General features: G+C 39.8%; 1 protein-coding gene across 13 annotated transcripts in view; it reads left to right on the top strand.

Moving 5' to 3' along the window:
* Window positions 1-19986, top strand: part of KIT (KIT proto-oncogene, receptor tyrosine kinase) — a 90107-nt gene extending 70121 nt beyond the window's left edge. For 4 of the 13 annotated variants that reach the window (XM_074040955.1, XM_074040956.1, XM_005555273.4 and 1 more), the window contains exons 9-21: window positions 5095-5288; window positions 6502-6608; window positions 6700-6826; window positions 7107-7211; window positions 7295-7405; window positions 8619-8769; window positions 10625-10716; window positions 11169-11296; window positions 12368-12490; window positions 15776-15887; window positions 15999-16098; window positions 16452-16557; window positions 17704-19986. In XM_074040955.1, coding sequence (XP_073897056.1) covers window positions 5095-5288; window positions 6502-6608; window positions 6700-6826; window positions 7107-7211; window positions 7295-7405; window positions 8619-8769; window positions 10625-10716; window positions 11169-11296; window positions 12368-12490; window positions 15776-15887; window positions 15999-16098; window positions 16452-16557; window positions 17704-17832 — 1585 coding nt within the window. In that variant the 3' untranslated portion in view covers window positions 17833-19986. The remainder of the gene's footprint in view (window positions 1-5094; window positions 5289-6501; window positions 6609-6699; window positions 6827-7106; window positions 7212-7294; window positions 7406-8618; window positions 8770-10624; window positions 10717-11168; window positions 11297-12367; window positions 12491-15775; window positions 15888-15998; window positions 16099-16451; window positions 16558-17703) is intronic. The other 9 variants (XM_074040958.1, XM_005555275.4, XM_015450466.3 and 6 more) reach the window with 3 other exon arrangements.
* Window positions 19987-20306: the final 320 nt, after the last annotated feature.

Below are 20306 nucleotides of genomic sequence, written 5' to 3'. Positions count from 1 at the left end.
GAGTGTAAGTGTCCAGGAAATTATCCATTTCTTCTAGATTTTCCAGTTTATTTGCGTAGAGGTGTTTATAGTATTCTCTGATGGTAGTTTGTATTTCTGTGGGGTCGGTGGTGATATCCCCTTTATCATTTTTAATTGCGTCGATTTGATTCTTCTCTCTTTTCTTCTTTATTAGTCTTGCTAGTGGTCTGTCAATTTTGTTGATCTTTTCAAAAAACCAACTCCTGGATTCATTGATTTTTTGGAGAGTTTTTTGTGTCTCCATCTCCTTCAGTTCTGCTCTGATCTTAGTTATTTCTAGCCTTCTGCTAGCTTTCGAATGTGTTTGCTCTTGCTTCTCTAGTTCTTTTAATTGCGATGTTAGAGTGTCAATTTTAGATCTTTCCTGCTTTCTCTTGTGGGCATTTAGTGCTATAAATTTCCCTCTACACACTACTTTAAATGTGTCCCAGAGATTCTGGTATGTTGTATCTTTGTTCTCATTGGTTTCAAAGAACATCTTTATTTCTGCCTTCATTTCGTTATGTACCCAGTAGTCATTCAGGAGCAGGTTGTTCAGTTTCCATGTAGTTGAGCGGTTTTGATTGAGTTTCTTAGTCCTGAGTTCTAGTTTGATTGCACTGTGGTCTGAGAGACAGTTTGTTATAATTTCTGTTCTTGTACATTTGCTGAGGAGTGCTTTACTTCCAATTACGTGGTCAATTTTGGAGTAAGTACGATGTGGTGCTGAGAAGAATGTATATTCTGTTGATTTGGGGTGGAGACTTCTATAGATGTCTATTAGGTCTGCTTGCTGCAGAGATGAGTTCAATTCCTGGATATCCTTGTTAACTTTCTGTCTCGTTGATCTGTCTAATGTTGACAGTGGAGTGTTGAAGTCTCCCATTATTATTGTATGGGAGTCTAAGTCTCTTTGTAAGTCTCTAAGGACTTGCTTTATGAATCTGGGTGCTCCTGTATTGGGTGCATATATATTTAGGATAGTTAGCTCTTCCTGTTGAATTGATCCCTTTACCATTATGTAATGGCCTTCTTTGTCTCTTTTGATCTTTGATGGTTTAAAGTCTTGTTTTATCAGAGACTAGTATTGCAACCCCCGCTTTTTTTTGTTCTCCATTTGCTTGGTAAATCTTCCTCCATCCCTTTATTTTGAGCCTATGTATGTCTCTGCGTGTGAGATGGGTCTCCTGAATACAGCAGACTGATGGGTCTTGACTCTTTATCCAGTTTGCCAGTCTGTGTCTTTTAATTGGAGCATTTAGTCCATTTACATTTAAGGTTAAGATTGTTATGTGTGAACTTGATCCTGCCATTATGATATTAACTGGTTATTTTGCTCGTTAGTTGATGCAGTTTCTTCCTAGCCTCGATGGTCTTTACATTTTGGCATGTTTTTGCAATGGCTGGTACCAGTTGTTCCTTTCCATGTTTAGTGCTTCCTTCAGGGTCTCTTGTAAGGCAGGCCTAGTGGTGACAAAATCTCTAAGCATTTGCTTATCTGTAAAGGATTTTATTTCTCCTTCACTTATGAAACTTAGTTTGGCTGGATATGAAATTCTGGGTTTAAAATTCTTTTCTTTAAGAATGTTGAATATTGGCCCCCACTCTCTTCTGGCTTGGAGAGTTTCTGCCAAGAGATCTGCTGTTAGTCTGATGGGCTTCCCTTTGTGGGTAACCCGACCTTTCTCTCTGGCTGCCCTTAAGATTTTTTCCTTCATTTCAACTTTGGTGAATCTGGCAATTATGTGTCTTGGAGTTGCTCTTCTCGAGGAGTATCTTTGTGGCGTTCTCTGTATTTCCTGGATTTGAATGTTGGCCTGCCCTACTAGGTTGGGGAAGTTCTCCTGGATGATATCCTGAAGAGTGTTTTCCAACTTGGTTCCATTTTCCCCCTCACTTTCAGGCACCCCAATCAGACGTAGATTTGGTCTTTTTACATAATCCCATACTTCTTGCAGGCTTTGTTCATTTCTTTTTCTTCTTTTTCTTTTGGTTTCTCTTCTCGCTTCATTTCATTCATTTGATCCTCAATCGCAGATACTCTTTATTCCAGTTGATCGAGTCGGTTACTGAAGCTTGTGCATTTGTCACGTATTTCTCGTGTCATGGTTTTCATCTCTTTCATTTCGTTTATGACCTTCTCTGCATTAATTACTCTAGCCATCAATTCTTCCACTTTTTTTTCAAGATTTTTAGTTTCTTTGCGCTGGGTACGTAATTCCTCCTTTAGCTCTGAGAAATTTGATGGACTGAAGCCTTCTTCTCTCATCTCGTCAAAGTCATTCTCCGTCCAGCTTTGATCCGTTGCTGGCGATGAGCTGCGCTCCTTTGCCGGGGGAGATGCGCTCTTATTTTTTGAATTTCCAGCTTTTCTGCCCTGCTTTTTCCCCATCTTTGTGGTTTTATCTGCCTCTGGTCTTTGATGATGGTGATGTACTGATGGGGTTTTGGTGTAGGTGTCCTTCCTGTTTGATAGTTTTCCTTCTAACAGTCAGGACCCTCAGCTGTAGGTCTGTTGGAGATTGCTTGAGGTCCACTCCAGACCCTGTTTGCCTGGGTATCAGCAGCAGAGGCTGCAGAAGATAGAATATTTCTGAACAGCGAGTGTACCTGTCTGGTTCTTGCTTTGGAAGCTTCCTCTCAGGGGTGTACTCCACCCTGTGAGGTGTGGGGTGTCAGACTGCCCCTAGTGGGGGATGTCTCCCAGTTAGGCTACTCAGGGGTCAGGGACCCACTTGAGCAGGCAGTCTGTCCCTTCTCAGATCTCAACCTCCGTGTTGGGAGATCCACTGCTCTCTTCAAAGCTGTCAGACAGAGTCGTTTGCGTCTGCAGAGGTTTGGGCTGTGTTTGTTATTGCCCTGTCCCCAGAGGTGGAGTCTACAGAGACAGGCAGGTTTCCTTGAGCTGCTGTGAGCTCCACCCAGTTCGAGCTTCCCAGCAGCTTTGTTTACCTACTTAAGCCTCAGCAATGGCGGGTGCCCCTCCCCCAGCCTCGCTGCTGCCTTGCCGGTAGATCACAGACTGCTGTGCTAGCAATGAGGGAGGCTCCGTGGGTGTGGGACCCTCCCGGCCAGGTGTGGGATATGATCTCCTGGTGTGCCTGTTTGCTTAAAGCGCAGTATTGGGGTGGGAGTTACCCGATTTTCCAGGTGTTGTGTGTCTCAGTTCCCCTGGCTAGGAAAAGGGATTCCCTTCCCCCTTGAGCTTCCCAGGTGAGGCAATGCCTCGCCCTGTTTCAGCTCTCGCTGGTCGGGCTGCAGCAGCTGACCAGCACCGATCGTCCGGCACTCCCCAGTGAGATGAACCCAGTACCTCAGTTGAAAATGGCCGGGCGCGGTGGCTCAAGCCTGTAATCCCAGCACTTTGGGAGGCCGAGACGGGCGGATCACAAGGTCAGGAGATCGAGACCATCCTGGCTAACACGGTGAAACCCCGTCTCTACTAAAAAATACAAAAACCTAGCCGGGCGAGGTGTCGGGCATCTGTAGTCCCAGCTACTCGGGAGGCTGAGGCAGGAGAATGGCGTGAACCCGGGAGGCGGAGCTTGCAGTGAGCTGAGATCCGGCCACTGCACTCCAGTCTGGGCGACAAAGCGAGACTCTGTCTCAACAAAAAAAAAAAAAAAAAAAAAAAAAAAAAAAAAAGAAAATGCAGAAATCACCGGTCTTCTGTGTCGCTCGCGCTGGGAGTTGGAGACTGGAGCTGTTCCTATTCGGCCATCTTGCTCCGAGAGTGTTTTCTTTTGGGGAATACTAAGGAGCCCCTGGGAGGAATGACCACAGCGGAAGCAAGCCCTGTAGTTACAGGCATTAATTCAGTAGATACACAGGGAGTGGCGAGTGTGTACCAGACACTATTCTAATGGACAGACACTATTCCAAGTCTTTTTGCCTTTATGAGTTTATATTCTAGTGCAGGGGTGTTCAATCTTTTGGCTTCCCTGGGCCACATAGGAAGAAAACGACTGTCTTAGGCCGCACATAAAAAACAGTAACACTAATGATAGCTGATGAGCTAAAACAAAAATTGCAAACAAAACTCATAATGTTTTAAGCTTTATGAATTTGTGTTGGGTCGCATTCAAAGCTGTCGTGAGCCACATGTGGGCTGCAGGTGGGACAAGCTTGTTCTAGTGGGTAGAGACACATAATAGATGGAATAAACAGTGAATGTATGTAGGTGTTAAGAAGGGAAACAGGAAATAGCTAGGTGTTTAGAATAGGGAAGTTGGGGTCTGGCTCATGAAAAGATCCCTTGCAGTGGTGGTCTCAGCCACTGGCAGTACAACTAGGCCTTCCTGCTTAGAACTCACACTTCGGTCATCACTCTATTTCCTGGTCTACATTCTTGATTTTTTTGTTGTTGTTGAGACGGAGTCTCACTCTGTTGCCCAGGCTGGAGTACAGTGGAGTGATCTTGGCTCACTGCAACCTCTGCCTCCTGGGTTCAAGTGATTCTCCTGCCTCAGCCTCTGAGTAGCTGGGATTACAGGTGCCTGCCACCACGCCCAACTAATTTCTGTATTTTTAGTAGAGACAGAGTTTCACTGTGTTGGCCAGTCTGGTCTCGAACTCCTGACTTCAGGTGATCTGCCCGCCTCGGCCTTCTAAAGTGCTGAGATTATAGGTGTGAGCTACTGCGCCGAGTCCCTTGAAGATTTTTTATGATTTCCTCCTCTATGCTATTTATTTTCAACCATTCATGTACCCTTTCGAAGCTTGTTTATTTTAGGGATCTGCTGTGTACCAGCATATATGACTGCCATTTTATTGAATTCCTTTCCAGTCCTTTCAGTAACCCTCTGCAATGGGTATTACCATCCCCGTTTTACAGTGGTAGAAACTCAGTCTTTAACTCATCAGGATTCAAACCCACATCTGACTCCAAAGCCTCCTCTGCCCTTTCTTCTCTTCCCCAGTGCTTTTTTCACTCACTAGGTCACCAAAGTGCTTATTCTTAGACACTTGTAAAAGGACATTTTCTGTTGATTATGAACCTCTAACTTTGTTTTAAAAGTGTGCCACGTCCCAAGGGTCTTATGTATTTATTTATTTTCCTAGAGTAAACCTGGGCTTTTGTTTTCTTCCCTTTAGATGCTCTGCTTCTGTACTGCCAGTGGATGTGCAGACACTAAACGCATCTGGGCCACCGTTTGGAAAACTAGTGGTTCAGAGTTCCATAGATTCTAGTGCATTCAAGCACAATGGCACGGTTGAATGTAAGGCTTACAACGATGTGGGCAAGACTTCTGCCTATTTTAACTTTGCATTTAAAGGTAACAACAAAGGTATATTTCTTTTTAATCCAATTTAAGGGGATGTTTAGGCTCTGTCTACCATATCAATCATGATTTTAAGTTCATTCCAACATTGACCATGTCATTTCTGGTAATACGTACATCACACCATACTGTCATCAAACTCGCTATGTTTCATTTTGTACTAGCTTGTTAAGTATATGTTTTTACCAGAGCACTTTTAACCATGCTACTTTATATATTTTATATGTATGTGCGCCTCTTTTATATTAGTTGTATATTTACAATTGTCTCCATTAAAAAGGGGTAGAGAAAGCAAATGGGGGGGAATATATTTACCTTACACCCAAACAGAATTAGAACAATCTAACATTTAAATTCAATTAAAAATTTCAATTATTTAAAGTGAATTATTTTAACACTTTGCCAGACACTGTATCCAAAAGTTAACACTGCCTTTATGAAGTCATGTTAGCAAGTTATTTCTTTAAAATATTTAAAATTTGATTCATGTGTGACTAACTCTCTTAACGTAAGTTAAAAGTTCCTTGTGGGCAAATTGCTGAATTGGTACAAAGTGGGAAGACAAAGAAAGTGGGCACTTACTTTTTAGGCCTTCTTGGGTTTTGTTTGTTTTTTGTGTTTTTTTTGTTTGTTTTGTTTGTTTGTTTGTTTGTTTGTTTGTTTGAGTGAGCAAAGACTAGTGCCAAAAAGTGGCGTATTTTCTCAGGTTTTGAGTAATGAGGGGAAGAATCTTCCATTGTTCTACATCATCGATTTTTCAGACGGGGCAACGAAAAGCATACCTTAAAAATGGTGGGTTTTTTTTGTTGTGAAAGACCTTCATGCTCAGTGTAGAAAATTTAGAAAATACAGGAAAGTGTAAAGAAGAAAATATAAACCATCCATAAAGGAAGCTTCTTTTTAAAAGTTGTACAAGGCAGGGATTTGATTGAAGTACAAAGTGCATTCAGATGTTGCTTTTCATTGAAAAACAGCATAAATTATTCCTTTTCTACAGAAATCTCAACTTCTATTCTGCAGTATTCTGGTTTCAAGTTATATTTTTAAAGATTCATTTGAATAACAAGAGTACGATGTAACCAAGGTGAAGCTCTGAGAGTCACATAGCTTTGCTTCCTGCCATGGGCTGTGAGTTGGGAGGTCAGTTTGGGAATGAGTGGCTGTGGTAGAGATCCCATCCTGCCAAAGTTTGTGATTCCACATTTCTGTTTGATTTTAGAGCAAATCCATCCCCACACCCTGTTCACTCCTTTGCTGATTGGTTTTGTAATCGTAGCTGGCATGATGTGCATTATTGTGATGATTCTCACCTACAAATATTTACAGGTAACCATTTATTTGTTCTCTCTCCAGAGTGCTCTAATGACTCCAACAATAATTCTTAAAAGGTGATCTATTTTCCCCTTTCTCCCCACAGAAACCCATGTATGAAGTACAGTGGAAGGTTGTTGAGGAGATAAATGGAAACAATTACGTTTACATAGACCCAACACAACTTCCTTATGATCACAAATGGGAGTTTCCCAGAAACAGGCTGAGTTTTGGTCAGTATGAAACAGGGGCTTTCCATGTCACCTTTTTGGGTACACATAACAATGACTTTAAGGAACTCCAGTAGCTTCCTTTGTTTTGTTCCACCTGAAACAATGAGTTTTCTGTGAAATTGCACCCCTTTTGATAGGTTTGGCATAGAGAACATTGTAGGAAAATGTCTCTAGACAAAATTGTTTTTAATTCCTTTATTGATTTTGGAACTACATAAATGATCCTTCAATTCCACCACCAGCACCACCACCACTTACCTTGTTGTCTTCCTTCCTACAGGGAAAACCCTGGGTGCTGGCGCTTTTGGGAAGGTTGTTGAGGCAACTGCTTATGGCTTAATTAAGTCGGACGCGGCCATGACTGTCGCTGTAAAGATGCTCAAACGTAAGTTCCTGTATGGTACTGTGTGCGCTTGACATCAGTTTGCCAATTGTGCTTTTTGCTAAAATGCATGTTTCCTATTTTAGCAAGTGCCCATTTAACAGAACGAGAAGCCCTCATGTCTGAACTCAAAGTCCTGAGTTACCTTGGTAATCATATGAATATTGTGAATCTTCTTGGAGCCTGCACCATTGGAGGTAAAGCCATGTCCAAACTGCCTTTTATTGTCTGTCAAGTTATCAGAACATGACATTTTAATATGATTTTGGCAATGCTAGGTTATAAAGTGCTTGGAAGATTTTTTACCCAGACTATTGTTCTCTCTTGCTAGATTTTGTTTTCCTTATTGTTCTTAAGAATGCAGGTTTTAATTTTATCATTATGGGGTAGAACAGCCCAGGACATATACTAGTTATTGTCGTGTTTGTAACATCAACAACATTGGCCTCTTGTATATCTTATCCCGACCAGAAGGCTTCTCTTATCTTGTAAGCTTTATATATTTCTTGATCATATTTAGCCACTGAAAGGGTTAATATTAATTTGCATACTATAATTTAAAATAGGCCCCTAAGCCTACTGGTTCTCAAATATACACCAAATGAGGCAAACATTTCACTTCTGTAAAAAATAAGTTTCCAATTCGAAGCCTTAGTTGAGGTTCCCATCGAGGATGTCTGTGATGTTCGCAGAAAGTATTTCAGTTGAAAGAAACAAAGATGTGTAAAATGAGCTGTTTCTAGAGATCCATGGTAAAGTTGACAGCTTTATATAATGTCTTCAAACAACCCCCATAAATGTTGCTTCACCACATCATGAATTGTTCATGAGAAAATTTCTTTCCTAAGTTAATTAGTTGCCTGTTACTTCCAAATTACAGTTTTAAACATTCATAACACCAAAATTTTTTTCAACTAGTAGTGCTCAGAACACAGGTCATTTTAGGTTTTCACTCACTTTCCAGTCTCGTCCCAGCTGGCTGCTCCATGTGACTGATTTTCCCACTATGCCGCAGTTTGTGCCTTCGTTATTTCCATAATAACGTTACAGCGAGTGTGTGAAGCCCTGCTGTAAACAGAAGTGAATCAAAGGATTCACGTAGGAAGCTTGATAATAGTAGAACCTTTGAAAGCAGTAACTTCTGTCTGTCAAATCAGCAATCACGCTTGGCCCCAAATACTAATGTCATTTGGAAATTCAGGTTAAAAGAGACTTGCTTGTTTTATGTTACTCCACATAATGCTGCTTTTTTGATAAGCAGTGTTAATATATAGGATTGTATTGGGACTAAGTAGGCTTATCCACTGAAGCTGAATATTAATGGCCATGACTACTCTTGGGTATTTTTATGGGAGGCAGAATTAATCTATATATCTCACCTCTTTCTAACCTTTTCTTATGTGCTTTTAGGGCCCACCCTGGTCATTACAGAATATTGTTGCTATGGTGATCTTTTGAATTTTTTGAGAAGAAAACGTGATTCTTTTATTTGTTCAAAGCAGGAAGATCATGCAGAATCTGCACTTTATAAGAATCTTCTGCATTCAAAGGAGTCTTCCTGGTAAGACTGATTTACATAAATAGTTAGCTGTTGACAGGCAGTTCATGGGGTCATAAGGGTTTGCAATCAAGGCTGATTCTTTAAAAAATGAACTGAGGTACTCTGAGGTATGAAATCAAAATTATTAAATCATTTAAATGTGATTAACAGTTTAGAAAGTTCAAATTGTGTTTTTAAAGATTCAAACTGTGTTAAACCTAGATTTTTGCTGATTTTTAAAAAATGCATTTTTAGTTTTTTTCTACACTTTAGTTTCACGCAACTGAATGAATTCTATTTCTGTTTCTCTTACGGTTCTGTCCTGCATGTATTTCCATTTATACCGTTGAGCTTGGTACTGTATGCATGTTTCCAGTGAGATACTGTTTATAGGGGAAATGCTAAAGCCTCTCAAGTTGCCACAATAAAGTCCCTTTAAAACCTTTAGCAGAATGACAAAGAGCTCTGAACTTATCTCTACATGTAGGCTTTTTGCTATTGACCTCTGGATTATTCCTATATACCTTGCCTCTTGCCCCTTTTAATTCATCATGCTATTAAAAGTCGTAACTATTCCAGCACGTTTTTAAAAATTCTGGACATTATTTTCATCTCTTTCGTCATTGATGCCATTCTGAATTTGAATCATGTATAAAGAGCTTCGAGTTTGATTTACAACCAGAGAAGAATTCTTCTCATACCTTGCCTATTCTTTCTTTGGAAATGCTGTTAAGAGCCACCATTTGAGAAGACTTCCTGGATGTACCCAGTCCAACAGAAGTCATGGTTATTTCACCCAGTCCCCTATACTGTATATTGCTGCAGTTGTGTGGTAGATTTTTCCTAACCTTTTTATGCACTTTATATCCACTGCATCTTGCGATGACAAGACATTGCCTCCTGAACTCTTAACACCAGGCCCTCAAGGAGACCTCAGTAAATGTTATTGATGGGCAATTACCTCTTAAAGCCATTTTCTGTACCTCTGACTGAAGTTTAAAACCACAGGTGAAACTTTTATGTTTTTTTAATCCTATAAACTTGAGTAATGTAAAGTGGTAGTAGAAACTGTACAAAACCACTTTTTGTTAGTTTCTCCTGGGCATGTGCTCATTATATGAAGAAACCCAATGAGCCATTTTGCTTCTTTCCGAAACCTTGGCCCTATATATATCCTTTAACTTTCTGATATAATGGCCTAAATTGTTCAATCCTGTGTGATGTTCTTTGTGCTTTGGGATCCCATATGGGATTGGAACCACCAGCACACTCTGAAGGAGATTGTTGTCATGGTGTTTCTATGCTAATCAGAAGCAGGAAGTACTAGAAATCTTGAAGAGTCTCCAGCCAAATGTTGCAGACTGAAGAGGTCCAGATGGTTCAGAAAATCATCCAAATTATTGGTGTTTATCTGAACCAACTTGATTTTTTTTTAAAACCTTTTTCCATCAGTCACTATATGTTAACGATCTCTGCCTCCCCCATAACACATCTTGGAAGCTCTTCTTTGTCTTTCTTTCATCTTGTCTCCTGGGGCTCATTTAGAGAGTCTGAGGTGATACAGGATAGCATATTTGGCTCTCTGTCTCCCATTAAATTCATTGTGTCAAGAGATGGGAAATTTCTAACCTGAGTCCTCTATATGATTAAACACAAAAAGGACACCTAGTTTCTGGGCATGGACCCCAATATCAAATATTAAAAAGTCATATCTTACAGAATAAGATTTTCAAACTCTATTCAAACTTTACATGGCTTTCTTCAAATTGGTCCAGTCTATTATGTAGCAAAGGGGATGAGGAGGTAGAGCCTGACCCATGAGTGCCCTTCTGCATGTCCCACTTGATTCAGTCATGACTTGTTTCATCTCTCCCAGCAGCGATAGTACTAATGAGTACATGGACATGAAACCTGGAGTTTCTTATGTTGTCCCAACCAAGGCTGACAAAAGGAGATCTGCGAGAATAGGTGAGTACCTACCTATCAAGCAACAAGAGCAACTTTATTTACAAAGAGTATATGTATCATGCTAATGTGGAATATAACATCATTCCCAGTAGCAACGATGCAGACCAGTTCTGCTTTACGGTAGCAATGCCAATGGTCAATGGCAGTTAGGGTTGTAAGTGGGAATTTGGGGTCAGAGCATTTGTTTTTGTGCCTGAGCATCTTACTATAGATATGGGATCTTTGTATTAATTCGCCATCCCTCTCTACGGATTTTGTAACTCAGCCTAGGATTGTTGAATATTAACTTTGTGATTCAGCATCTACCTTTGCTGGACACGAGGGAAGTGATCTGCCTGCAAGTTCACATTAGTTCATTCATGACCAGCCTTTGGTATTGTCATTGCCACTGTCTTTTCCTGTCCTAACCTTTATGGTTTTAATCGCTAAGAAAAATCCTCTCTTCCTCACAGGCTCATATATAGAAAGAGATGTGACACCCGCCATCATGGAGGATGACGAGTTGGCTTTAGACTTAGAAGACTTGCTGAGCTTTTCTTACCAGGTGGCAAAGGGCATGGCTTTCCTTGCCTCCAAGAATGTAAGTGGGAGTGATTCTCAAAAGAGTTTTGTGTTTTGGTTTTTTGATTTTTTTGATTTTTTTTTTTCTTGAGAACAGAGCATTTTAGAGCCATAGTTAGAATGCAGAGTGTCATTTTGAAGTGTGGTAACCAAAAGCAGAGGAAATTTAGTTTCTTCATGTTCCAACGGCTGTCTCTTTGGAATTCCTGTTCTAATTTGTAAGCTTTAAAGTGCAAGCCTGTCTAAATGAGTTTTTCTATGAATATTCTTTTATATGCATTGAAATTCATTTAAAACTTTTGGCTTTTAGGATATAGGATATGTTCCTAGAGAACAGAATCATTTTATCAGTAAAAGCAGAGGGCACCTCATAGTTACAAGGCTTAGGGTGAACCATAGGCTTGAGTTTTATTGAAGTTAGATCCAAATATTATATGTGTGGCTTATGAAGTATCAGGAAATAAGGGGTCAGAGAGAATAATAAACACTTGGGAGAAGGATAGGAATGGAAAGAGAATGATGGGATGAAAACAAGGAGCATGGTCTGTGGAAGGGTGAGAGGGTTCCTTAGGAAGTAAGATTAACCAAACAGAATGAGGTTACCAGTCCTACCCTTAAATGTCATGGGTGACATTTCCCAACAATTACCAAACTAAGAAAGGATATAGGATGGCTGAAATAAAGACCTTCTTCCTTGTGTCCTTGGGAGATGTTAGATTGAAGTTGCAAAGGCATGTTAGGAACTCTGTGAAAGGACATTCAAAGAAATGCATGCAAAATGAATTTTCAGTTTAAACAGTATGATATGACTATTTCTTATGTATTTCCCTATGAATGAAAGCAGTCCTGAGAAGAAAATAGCATTTATTAGAATTGCTTTTGAAAGAGATTATAGTAATTAGACTCTTGATTATGTGAACATCATTCAAGGCATACTTTTGATTTTTATTTTTGGTGTACTGAGTACTTTAAAACAAAAGTGTTGGATTTTTTATAATATAAGCAACACTCTAATATTAAAAAGTTAGTTTTCACTCTTTACAAGTTAAAATGAATTTAAATGGTTTTCTTTTCTCCTCCAACCTAATAGTGTATTCACAGAGACTTGGCAGCCAGAAATATCCTCCTTACTCATGGTCGGATCACAAAGATTTGTGATTTTGGTCTAGCCAGAGACATCAAGAATGATTCTAATTATGTGGTTAAAGGAAACGTGAGTACCCATTCTCTGCTTGACAGTCCTGCAAAGGATTTTTAGTTTCAACTTTCGATAAAAATTGTTTCCTATGATTTTCATAATGTAAATCCTGTCCAGGGATATCACACATTTTAGCAGTCAAATTAAGTGTACTTCAGCAAAATTTGCATGGTATGCTGAACATTACTACAACTAACAGTCAATAATAGAATTCCTAATTCTAATTGTGTAATTATGGGGCATGGGAAGGAAACAGAAATAGCCTTAATTTTCATTATAGCCTGAGAATGGCAATGAACTTGATTTTGCTCAAGTGTAACAAATGTAGGTCATTGAAGGTCACAGCAGGATAAATTTTGGCGGGATTGACATGCCGTGTGAAGAATACTAAAATCTAAGATCGTGTTCAGAGTTAGCCATATAGAATGTTGGATCCTAGAATACACGGAGAGCTATTAAATAGGTTCATAAGTAATAGCGGGTTTGTAGAACATAGTAAATGTTTTTCAAAGTGCTGTATTTCATTGCCAATTACTGAATCCTCAGAACAAACCCTCGTCCTATAATTGCAGCACCTTCCTATTTTAAAAGTTGGAGAAACTAAGGCATAGCATATTTTAGTGCTTTTTATCTGAGGTGACACAGGGCAGTAGAGACTGAAACCAGAGCCTGTGATTTCCAGACTGGCATCTCATCGCCATGGAAAACCATATCGCCCTTTATATTCTTCTGTGCCTGTCTTCCTGGGCTCATTTCTACAGTCAGATTTATTCCTGGAGGTGGAATTGGGCCCCTTATGAAAATGTAGTGTCCCCCTCATCACTGCAGTGTCTCTATTGGTAGCCTGTACCCGACTTGGTTTTGTAAGAGTGTTGCTGTGTTTATCTCCTGGCCAAAGCATGAATTCTGAAAAGGCTGCCCTGAAGCTAGATATTATCATCAGGAGTGGTAATAAAAACAACTTCTCTTCATCCTTGTGCAATTTTGGAAGGAAGAATGATAAGTCGTTAATTATCCAGTCCTCTGAATATTGACCAAAGGGAGGAGGAGGAAGGTGGCAGTCTCCAGGCCCAGTCTTGATGAATTCTGTAATCTGTCTCCATTATTTCCTGGCTGTGTAATTTTGTCAAGAGTTATCCAATAACTCTGAATCTTTGTTTTTCTCCCCTTGGGAATAATAGTGATTCCTGACTGAGAAAGTTATGAGTTAATATATGTAAAGTGCTCAGGACAGTGCCAGACATATTGTTACTATTCTTTATAGATGTCTTATTTGCGATCTGAATAATCGTGATGATGGTTATATACTGTCTTGTTATTAGTTAGTGACCTTAGTTTGAATTGACAGAGGGGTTGGCTCCATCAGGCTTCCAGACTGTAGAGTCCAGTTCAAGTCAGTTGAACTAACCAATCACAGACGTCGCTTTCACCTGTCTAGTGGGTAAGGAGAATTTCTGGAACAAGATAAGAAACTCAAACATGTTACTGCCCTGCATTTATGTCATCATCATTTGAGATCTCCTTGTTACGTCAGGTTCTCTGAAGTTCTTTCCTTTCACGTGAGTTCTTCATCATTTTTCATGTCATGGCCCCTTTTAGAGTGTGGTAAAGCCTATGGAACCCTTATCAGAACACTGTTTTCGACGCCTATGATGAAATATGTAGGATTACCAAGGAAAACAGTTAAACCGAAATAACTATCACGTTATTAAGTAAATTTGTGATATGTCAGTACATGTGTTTACTACAGAGAGTAACAGGCTCTGTTAGGTTGGTGCAAAAGTAATTGTGGGTTTTGCTATTACTTTTTTCTAAAAACCACTGTAATTTTAGAGTGGTGATTAATGTAAATATGATTTTGAGATGCCTGTAAAGACTTAATAGGATATGAAGATGTTCATGAGAAAGTCGCAGGTACAGCTAATACTACTGTGGTTTATCACCTTTCTTAGTAATTTGAAGAAATGCTAAATTTCATCTAGAAATTAGCAAAAGTAAGGATGTCATTTTTCCTTTCCAAGTTCACAGGCCCCTGAATTTGACACCCATAGATCTCAGGTTAGGAGTCCTCATAGGAACTTTAGCACAACATCTAGGAAGAGAAGGGATATTGGAAGTTTGTTTTGTCTTGTTTTGTTTTTTTAAACTGACTAAAATAACTTTAACACCAAAAAAAAAAAAAAAAAGCTGTCCCAGATTTCAATCTTAAATGGATTAAGAGAAGGATTGATTTAGCTTTTTATGGCAGATTAAGATTGGGAATCCAGAATGCATCTAAGAGGAATAGTTACAGAAAGTTCATCTCAACTTTAATGGAGAGAGTTCTCCAAAGAGTCATGATCACAAGCCACTACTGTTTATTGGGTACTTGCCTTTATTCTAGGCAGTTTTTCAGATAGCACTGAGTCAGGTGGTGCTAAGCATTTTTACCCACATTGTCTTATTTAATGGGACAATTCACAAAATTCATAAAGGACAATTCATAAAATTAAAAGTGTTCATTTTGTTTTACAGAAGATACGGAGGTTTAATTACAGATATTTTAATGACTTCCCCAGTGTATTAGAGTTTTGGGTTTTGACAGAAAACCCAAAATAAAAGAAGTCTAAGGGTAGCAGGCCAGGATTGGTATAAAGATTCCATGGAGTACCTGGGCCAAGTCTTTCCCTTCCATGCTTAGCAATTCCTGGGTGTAACCCCCATGTCCATGGTCCAAGATGACCACCAGGTAGATAGCCAGCCATCACATCCAGAAGGCAGGGGGCCCTTGCACTACAGAAGAGAGGGCAGAGGGCACATGCTAGCTATATTATAAGGAGGTATTCCTGAAGCTGCCATATAGCACTTACAACTTGGTGGCCAAAACCGAGTCACCTGACTACAGCTAGCTAGCTGCAAAGGAGGCTGGGAAATGTAGTCCTAATTGTGAGAGGCCATGTTTCTGTTTTTAAGGAAGGAGAGGGACATATTCAGTGGAAACTAACAAATCTCTGCATTACCTAAGGCCCATGATAGAGCCAGAGCTAAAATGTCTGGCTGTCTCTGATGTTTGTGCTCTTAATCTCCATGCCGTACTGACATAGTGTTCACATCTTAAAATGGGGATAATGAACTTGTGAGCCATGTATTTCAGAGGTGATTGGGATCATCTGAGATTATATAGGTAGAAGGTTTTTGTGAGATGGTACTTAAGTTATCATCTCACATTTCAGCAACAGCAGCATCTATAAGAATATCTTCTGTTCAGTTTTGTTGAGCTTCTGAATTAACATTGTTGACTCTGTTGTGCTTCCATTACAGGCTCGACTACCTGTGAAGTGGATGGCACCTGAAAGCATTTTCAACTGTGTGTACACATTTGAAAGTGACGTCTGGTCCTATGGGATTTTTCTTTGGGAGCTATTCTCTTTAGGTAAAATGATCCTTGCCAAAGACACCCTCATTAGACTCAGAGCATCTTCTTGAGGTTTCATTAGTGTCCTGCTTCCTTGTGATTAACACTGCTTTGCAAACTGTGTCTCAGGAAGCAGCCCCTATCCTGGAATGCCAGTCGATTCTAAATTCTACAAGATGATCAAGGAAGGCTTCCGGATGCTCAGCCCTGAACATGCACCTGCTGAAATGTAAGGGTCGAAAAATTTTTCCTTTAGATCACATTTTCCCTTTTATTTTTCTTTTTAAAGACAGAAACCCAGATGTTGAGGGTTTTCATAACACAGTTTGAAATGTCACTTGGTTTCTTTATGACACGCTGGTCAAATGTCATTTCTGTAGTTTATTTTCATAATCTCTTGTCACCAAAAATACAGAAAGTTTCAGCAGCATTTCATACATGCAGTGTTTTATGTTATCCATATGTCAGTCCGTATGTCCAGTTGCATAGCCCTGGAATTATTACTGAAGTTGCTGGATGCCATACATTTGAAAACAGACTGAGGGTGTTGAGGAGGGATAGTAAATGGCCCTTGTCTCGCAGGTATGACATAATGAAGACTTGCTGGGATGCGGATCCCCTAAAAAGACCAACATTCAAGCAAATTGTTCAGCTAATTGAGAAGCAGATTTCAGAAAGCACCAATCATGTGAGTATACTCTGGCCGAATCCCCCTTCTCCCAGTTCCAGGTGTGTCCTCCTCCTCAGGTTTTCAAGGTGAGGACTAACCTCCCAACCCCTTCTCTCCTCATCTTAGGTTGCAAATTGGGCTTCAGGTAGGGGAAGTAAAGCAATGGAAACCAGTTCTTTCTGCCCAGCCCTCCTCTTCTGAGCCAAAGAAGGATGTGAGATGGAGGGGGAAGGGTGGAGAGTTTTGTGCTCAGTGGAAGTAGAAGTTTCCGTAAGGATTTGCCATGTTTCCTCCCCTATCTCAAATGCTGGTCATGGGGTCAGTATTTTCTCCCTCTCACGTGTCAGGGCCATTCATCCTTTGGAGGGTTGGGGTGATGTGAATAGAATAAACGCATAGAAAAGACAGCTTGTTACTGCAGTGAAATAAGCCTTCTGATCAAACAAGCATAGCCAGAAAATGGCAGATAGCTGTCATGCCCACAAGCCATATAGAATGAAGAGCTGTTTGAAGTTGGGAGATCCCTCCCAGTGATTTGGGAAGTGGGGGGGAATGAAAACTCAAATCTATTATTTCCTCTCTTGCTTTTAAGGAAGAATTAGTGATACTTTGACTCTGATTTTTTTAAGCTGCTTTCTTTACTGGGCTGTGTGCTTGGAGCTATCTTTTCTTTCCTAATAGCACACCACTGATAATTTTTGGGTTAAAGCTTGTTCTTCTGGGTTTCAAAGCGTGTTTCAACTTAAACAGCATTTTTCACCCAGTTACTTTGATTCTTGACAGGAGACCCCTGGAAGGGCCATGGGTTTCTCGGCAAATTACATTGGTTGTTGGGTTGTAGTTGGCTGTAGAGATTTACAAGCCTTTTTAGATAGGTTTGATAGTGCTTGCTCCCTGGTGTGCCCCATTAGAAGAGCTAAGCTTGTGCATGTTTTGTCCCTACTTCTTGTATGAAGTTATTTCCTTTGGAAAAATGAAGGGGAAAACAAAGCTTATATTTGTTTTGTCAGTATGACTTGGGTTTTGGCCATAAAGTTCTTGTAAACCACTTCTCTCTTAAGAGTTTCCATCAGTTAGTGGTGATCTTGACACTGTAAGTATGCCTTTTGTTGCTGTGTTCATTGTAGGGACCTGGTGTATTGACTATGCGCTTGTTTTCCCCAGATTTACTCCAACTTAGCAAACTGCAGCCCCAACCGACAGAAGCCTGTAGTGGACCATTCCGTGCGGATCAATTCTGTCGGCAGCACCGCTTCCTCCTCCCAACCTCTGCTTGTGCACGACGACGTCTGAGCAGAATGAGTGTTTGGGTCACCCCTCCAGGAATGATCTCCTCTTCTATTGGCTTCCATGATGGTTATTTTGTTTTCTTTTGACTTGCATCCAACTCCAGGATAGTGGGCACCCCACTGCAATCCTGTCTTTCTGAGCACACTTTAGTGGTTGATGATTTTTGTCATCAGCCACCATCCTATTGCAAAGGTTCGAACTGTATATATTCCTAATAGCAAAGTAGCTCCTACCATGAACAGAAAACATTCTGATTTGGAAAAAGAGAGGGAGGTATGGGCTGGGGGCCAGAGTCCTTTCCAAGGCTCCTCCAATTCTGCCCAAAAATATGGTTGATAGTTTACCTGAATAAATGGTAGTAATCACATTTGGCCTTCAGAACCATCCATAGTAGTATGATGATGCAACAAGATTAGAAGCGGAAAACCTAAGTCCTTTATGTGGAAAACAGAACATCATTAGAACAAAGGACAGAATATGAACACCTGGGCTTAAGAAATCTAGTATTTCATGCTGGGAATGAGACATAGGCCATGAAAAAAATGATCCCCAAGTGTGAACAAAAGATGCTCTTCTGTGGACCACTGCATGAGCTTTTATACTACTGACCTGGTTTTTAAACAGAGTTTGCTATTAGAGCGTTGAATTGGAGAGAAGGCCTCCCTAGCCAGAACTTGTATATACGCATCTATAAATTGTCCGTGTTCATACATTTGAGGGGAAAACACCATAAGGTTTCGTTTCTGTATACAACCCTGGCATTATGTCCACTTGTGTATAGAAGTAGATTAAGAGCCATATAAGTTTGAAGGAAATAGTTTATACCATTTTTTAAGGAAACAGTGTAACCACAAAGCACAGTCTAAAAATCTCCTCTTTTAGCTGATGAACTTACTCTATAGATTCTGCGGAACAAGTCTATCAGCTTCAGAATGGCATTGTACTCAATGGATTTGATGCTGTTTGACAAAGTTACTGATTCACTGCATGGCTCCCACAGGAGTGAGAAAACACTGCCGTCTTAGTTTCGATTCTTATGTAGCAGGAAATAAAGTTTAGGTTCAGCCTCCTTCACAGGCATGTCCTGGACGCCGGGCCAGTATCTATATATGTGTGTGTACGTTTGTATGCGTGTAGACAAATATTTGGAGGGGTATTTTTGCCCTGAGTCCAAGAGGGTCTTTTAGTACCCAAAAAGTAACTTGGCTTTCATTATTAGTACTGCTCTTGTTTCTTTTCACATAGCTATCTAGAGTAGCCTACCAGAAGCTTCCATAGTGGTGCGGAGGAAGTGGAAGGCATAAGTCCCTGTGTATTTGCAGTCCACCTGCACTTAAGGCACTCTGTTATTTAGACTCATCTTACTGTACCTGTTCCTTAGACCTTCCATAATGCTACTGTCTCACTGAAACATTTAAATTTTACCCTTTAGACTGTAGCCTGGACATTATTACTGTAGTTTACCTCTTTTAAAAAACAAAACAAAAAACTCTCCTTCCTCACTGCCCAATATAAAAGGCAAATGTGTACATGGCAGAGTTTGTGTGTTGTCTTGAAAGATTCAGGTATGTTGCCTTTATGGTTTCCCCCTTCTATGTTTCTTAGACTACATTTAGAGAACTGTGGCCATTATCTGGAAGTAATCATTTGCACTGGAGTTCTATGCTCTCGCACCTTTCCAAAGTTAACAGATTTTGGGGTTGTGTTGTCACCCAAGAGATTGTTGTTTGCCATACTTTGTCTGAAAAATTCCTTTGTGTTTCTATTGACTTCAATTATAGTAAGAAAAGTGGTTGTTAGTTATAGATGTCTAGGTACTTCAGGGGCACTTCATTGAGAGTTTTGTCTTGGATATTCTTGAAAGTTTATATTTTTATAATTTTTTCTTACATCAGATGTTTCTTTGCAGTGGCTTAACGTTTGAAATTATTTTGTGGCTTTTTTTGTAAATATTGAAATGTAGCAATAATGTCTTTTGAATATTCTGAAGCCCATGAGTCCTTGAAAATATTTTTTATATATACAGTAACTTTATGTGTAAATACATAAGCGGCGTAAGTTTAAAGGATGTTGGTGTTCCACGTGCTTTATTCCTGTATGTTGTCCAATTGTTGACAGTTCTGAAGAATTCTAATAAAATGTACATATATAAATCAAGTGGAATCATTTGATTGTTGAGATTCGTGAGATTAAACTTTAAAGCATTAAAGTGCATTCATCCTGACAACATTTTGTACTCAGTTTTCATAAAATATGTGCAAGACTATCAGATCATACTAGGATTTACATACTTAGAGATTGAACAGATATTAAGAATTTTCATCCGTGTGATATTTTCTCATTTTAGTCTTACAACCTGAGGTCTCTATTTAAATTGAAAAATAGATACAGTGAACATTCTAAGAATTTTACACATAGCTATGATTACTATTAGATTGATTCATGTGAATTTTTGGTATTCACGTGAATTTGCTGCC

Source organism: Macaca fascicularis, chromosome 5, assembly GCF_037993035.2.
Source record: "Macaca fascicularis isolate 582-1 chromosome 5, T2T-MFA8v1.1".
Taxonomy (NCBI): domain Eukaryota; kingdom Metazoa; phylum Chordata; class Mammalia; order Primates; family Cercopithecidae; genus Macaca; species Macaca fascicularis.
This window is presented reverse-complemented; position numbering and strand designations above follow the sequence as displayed.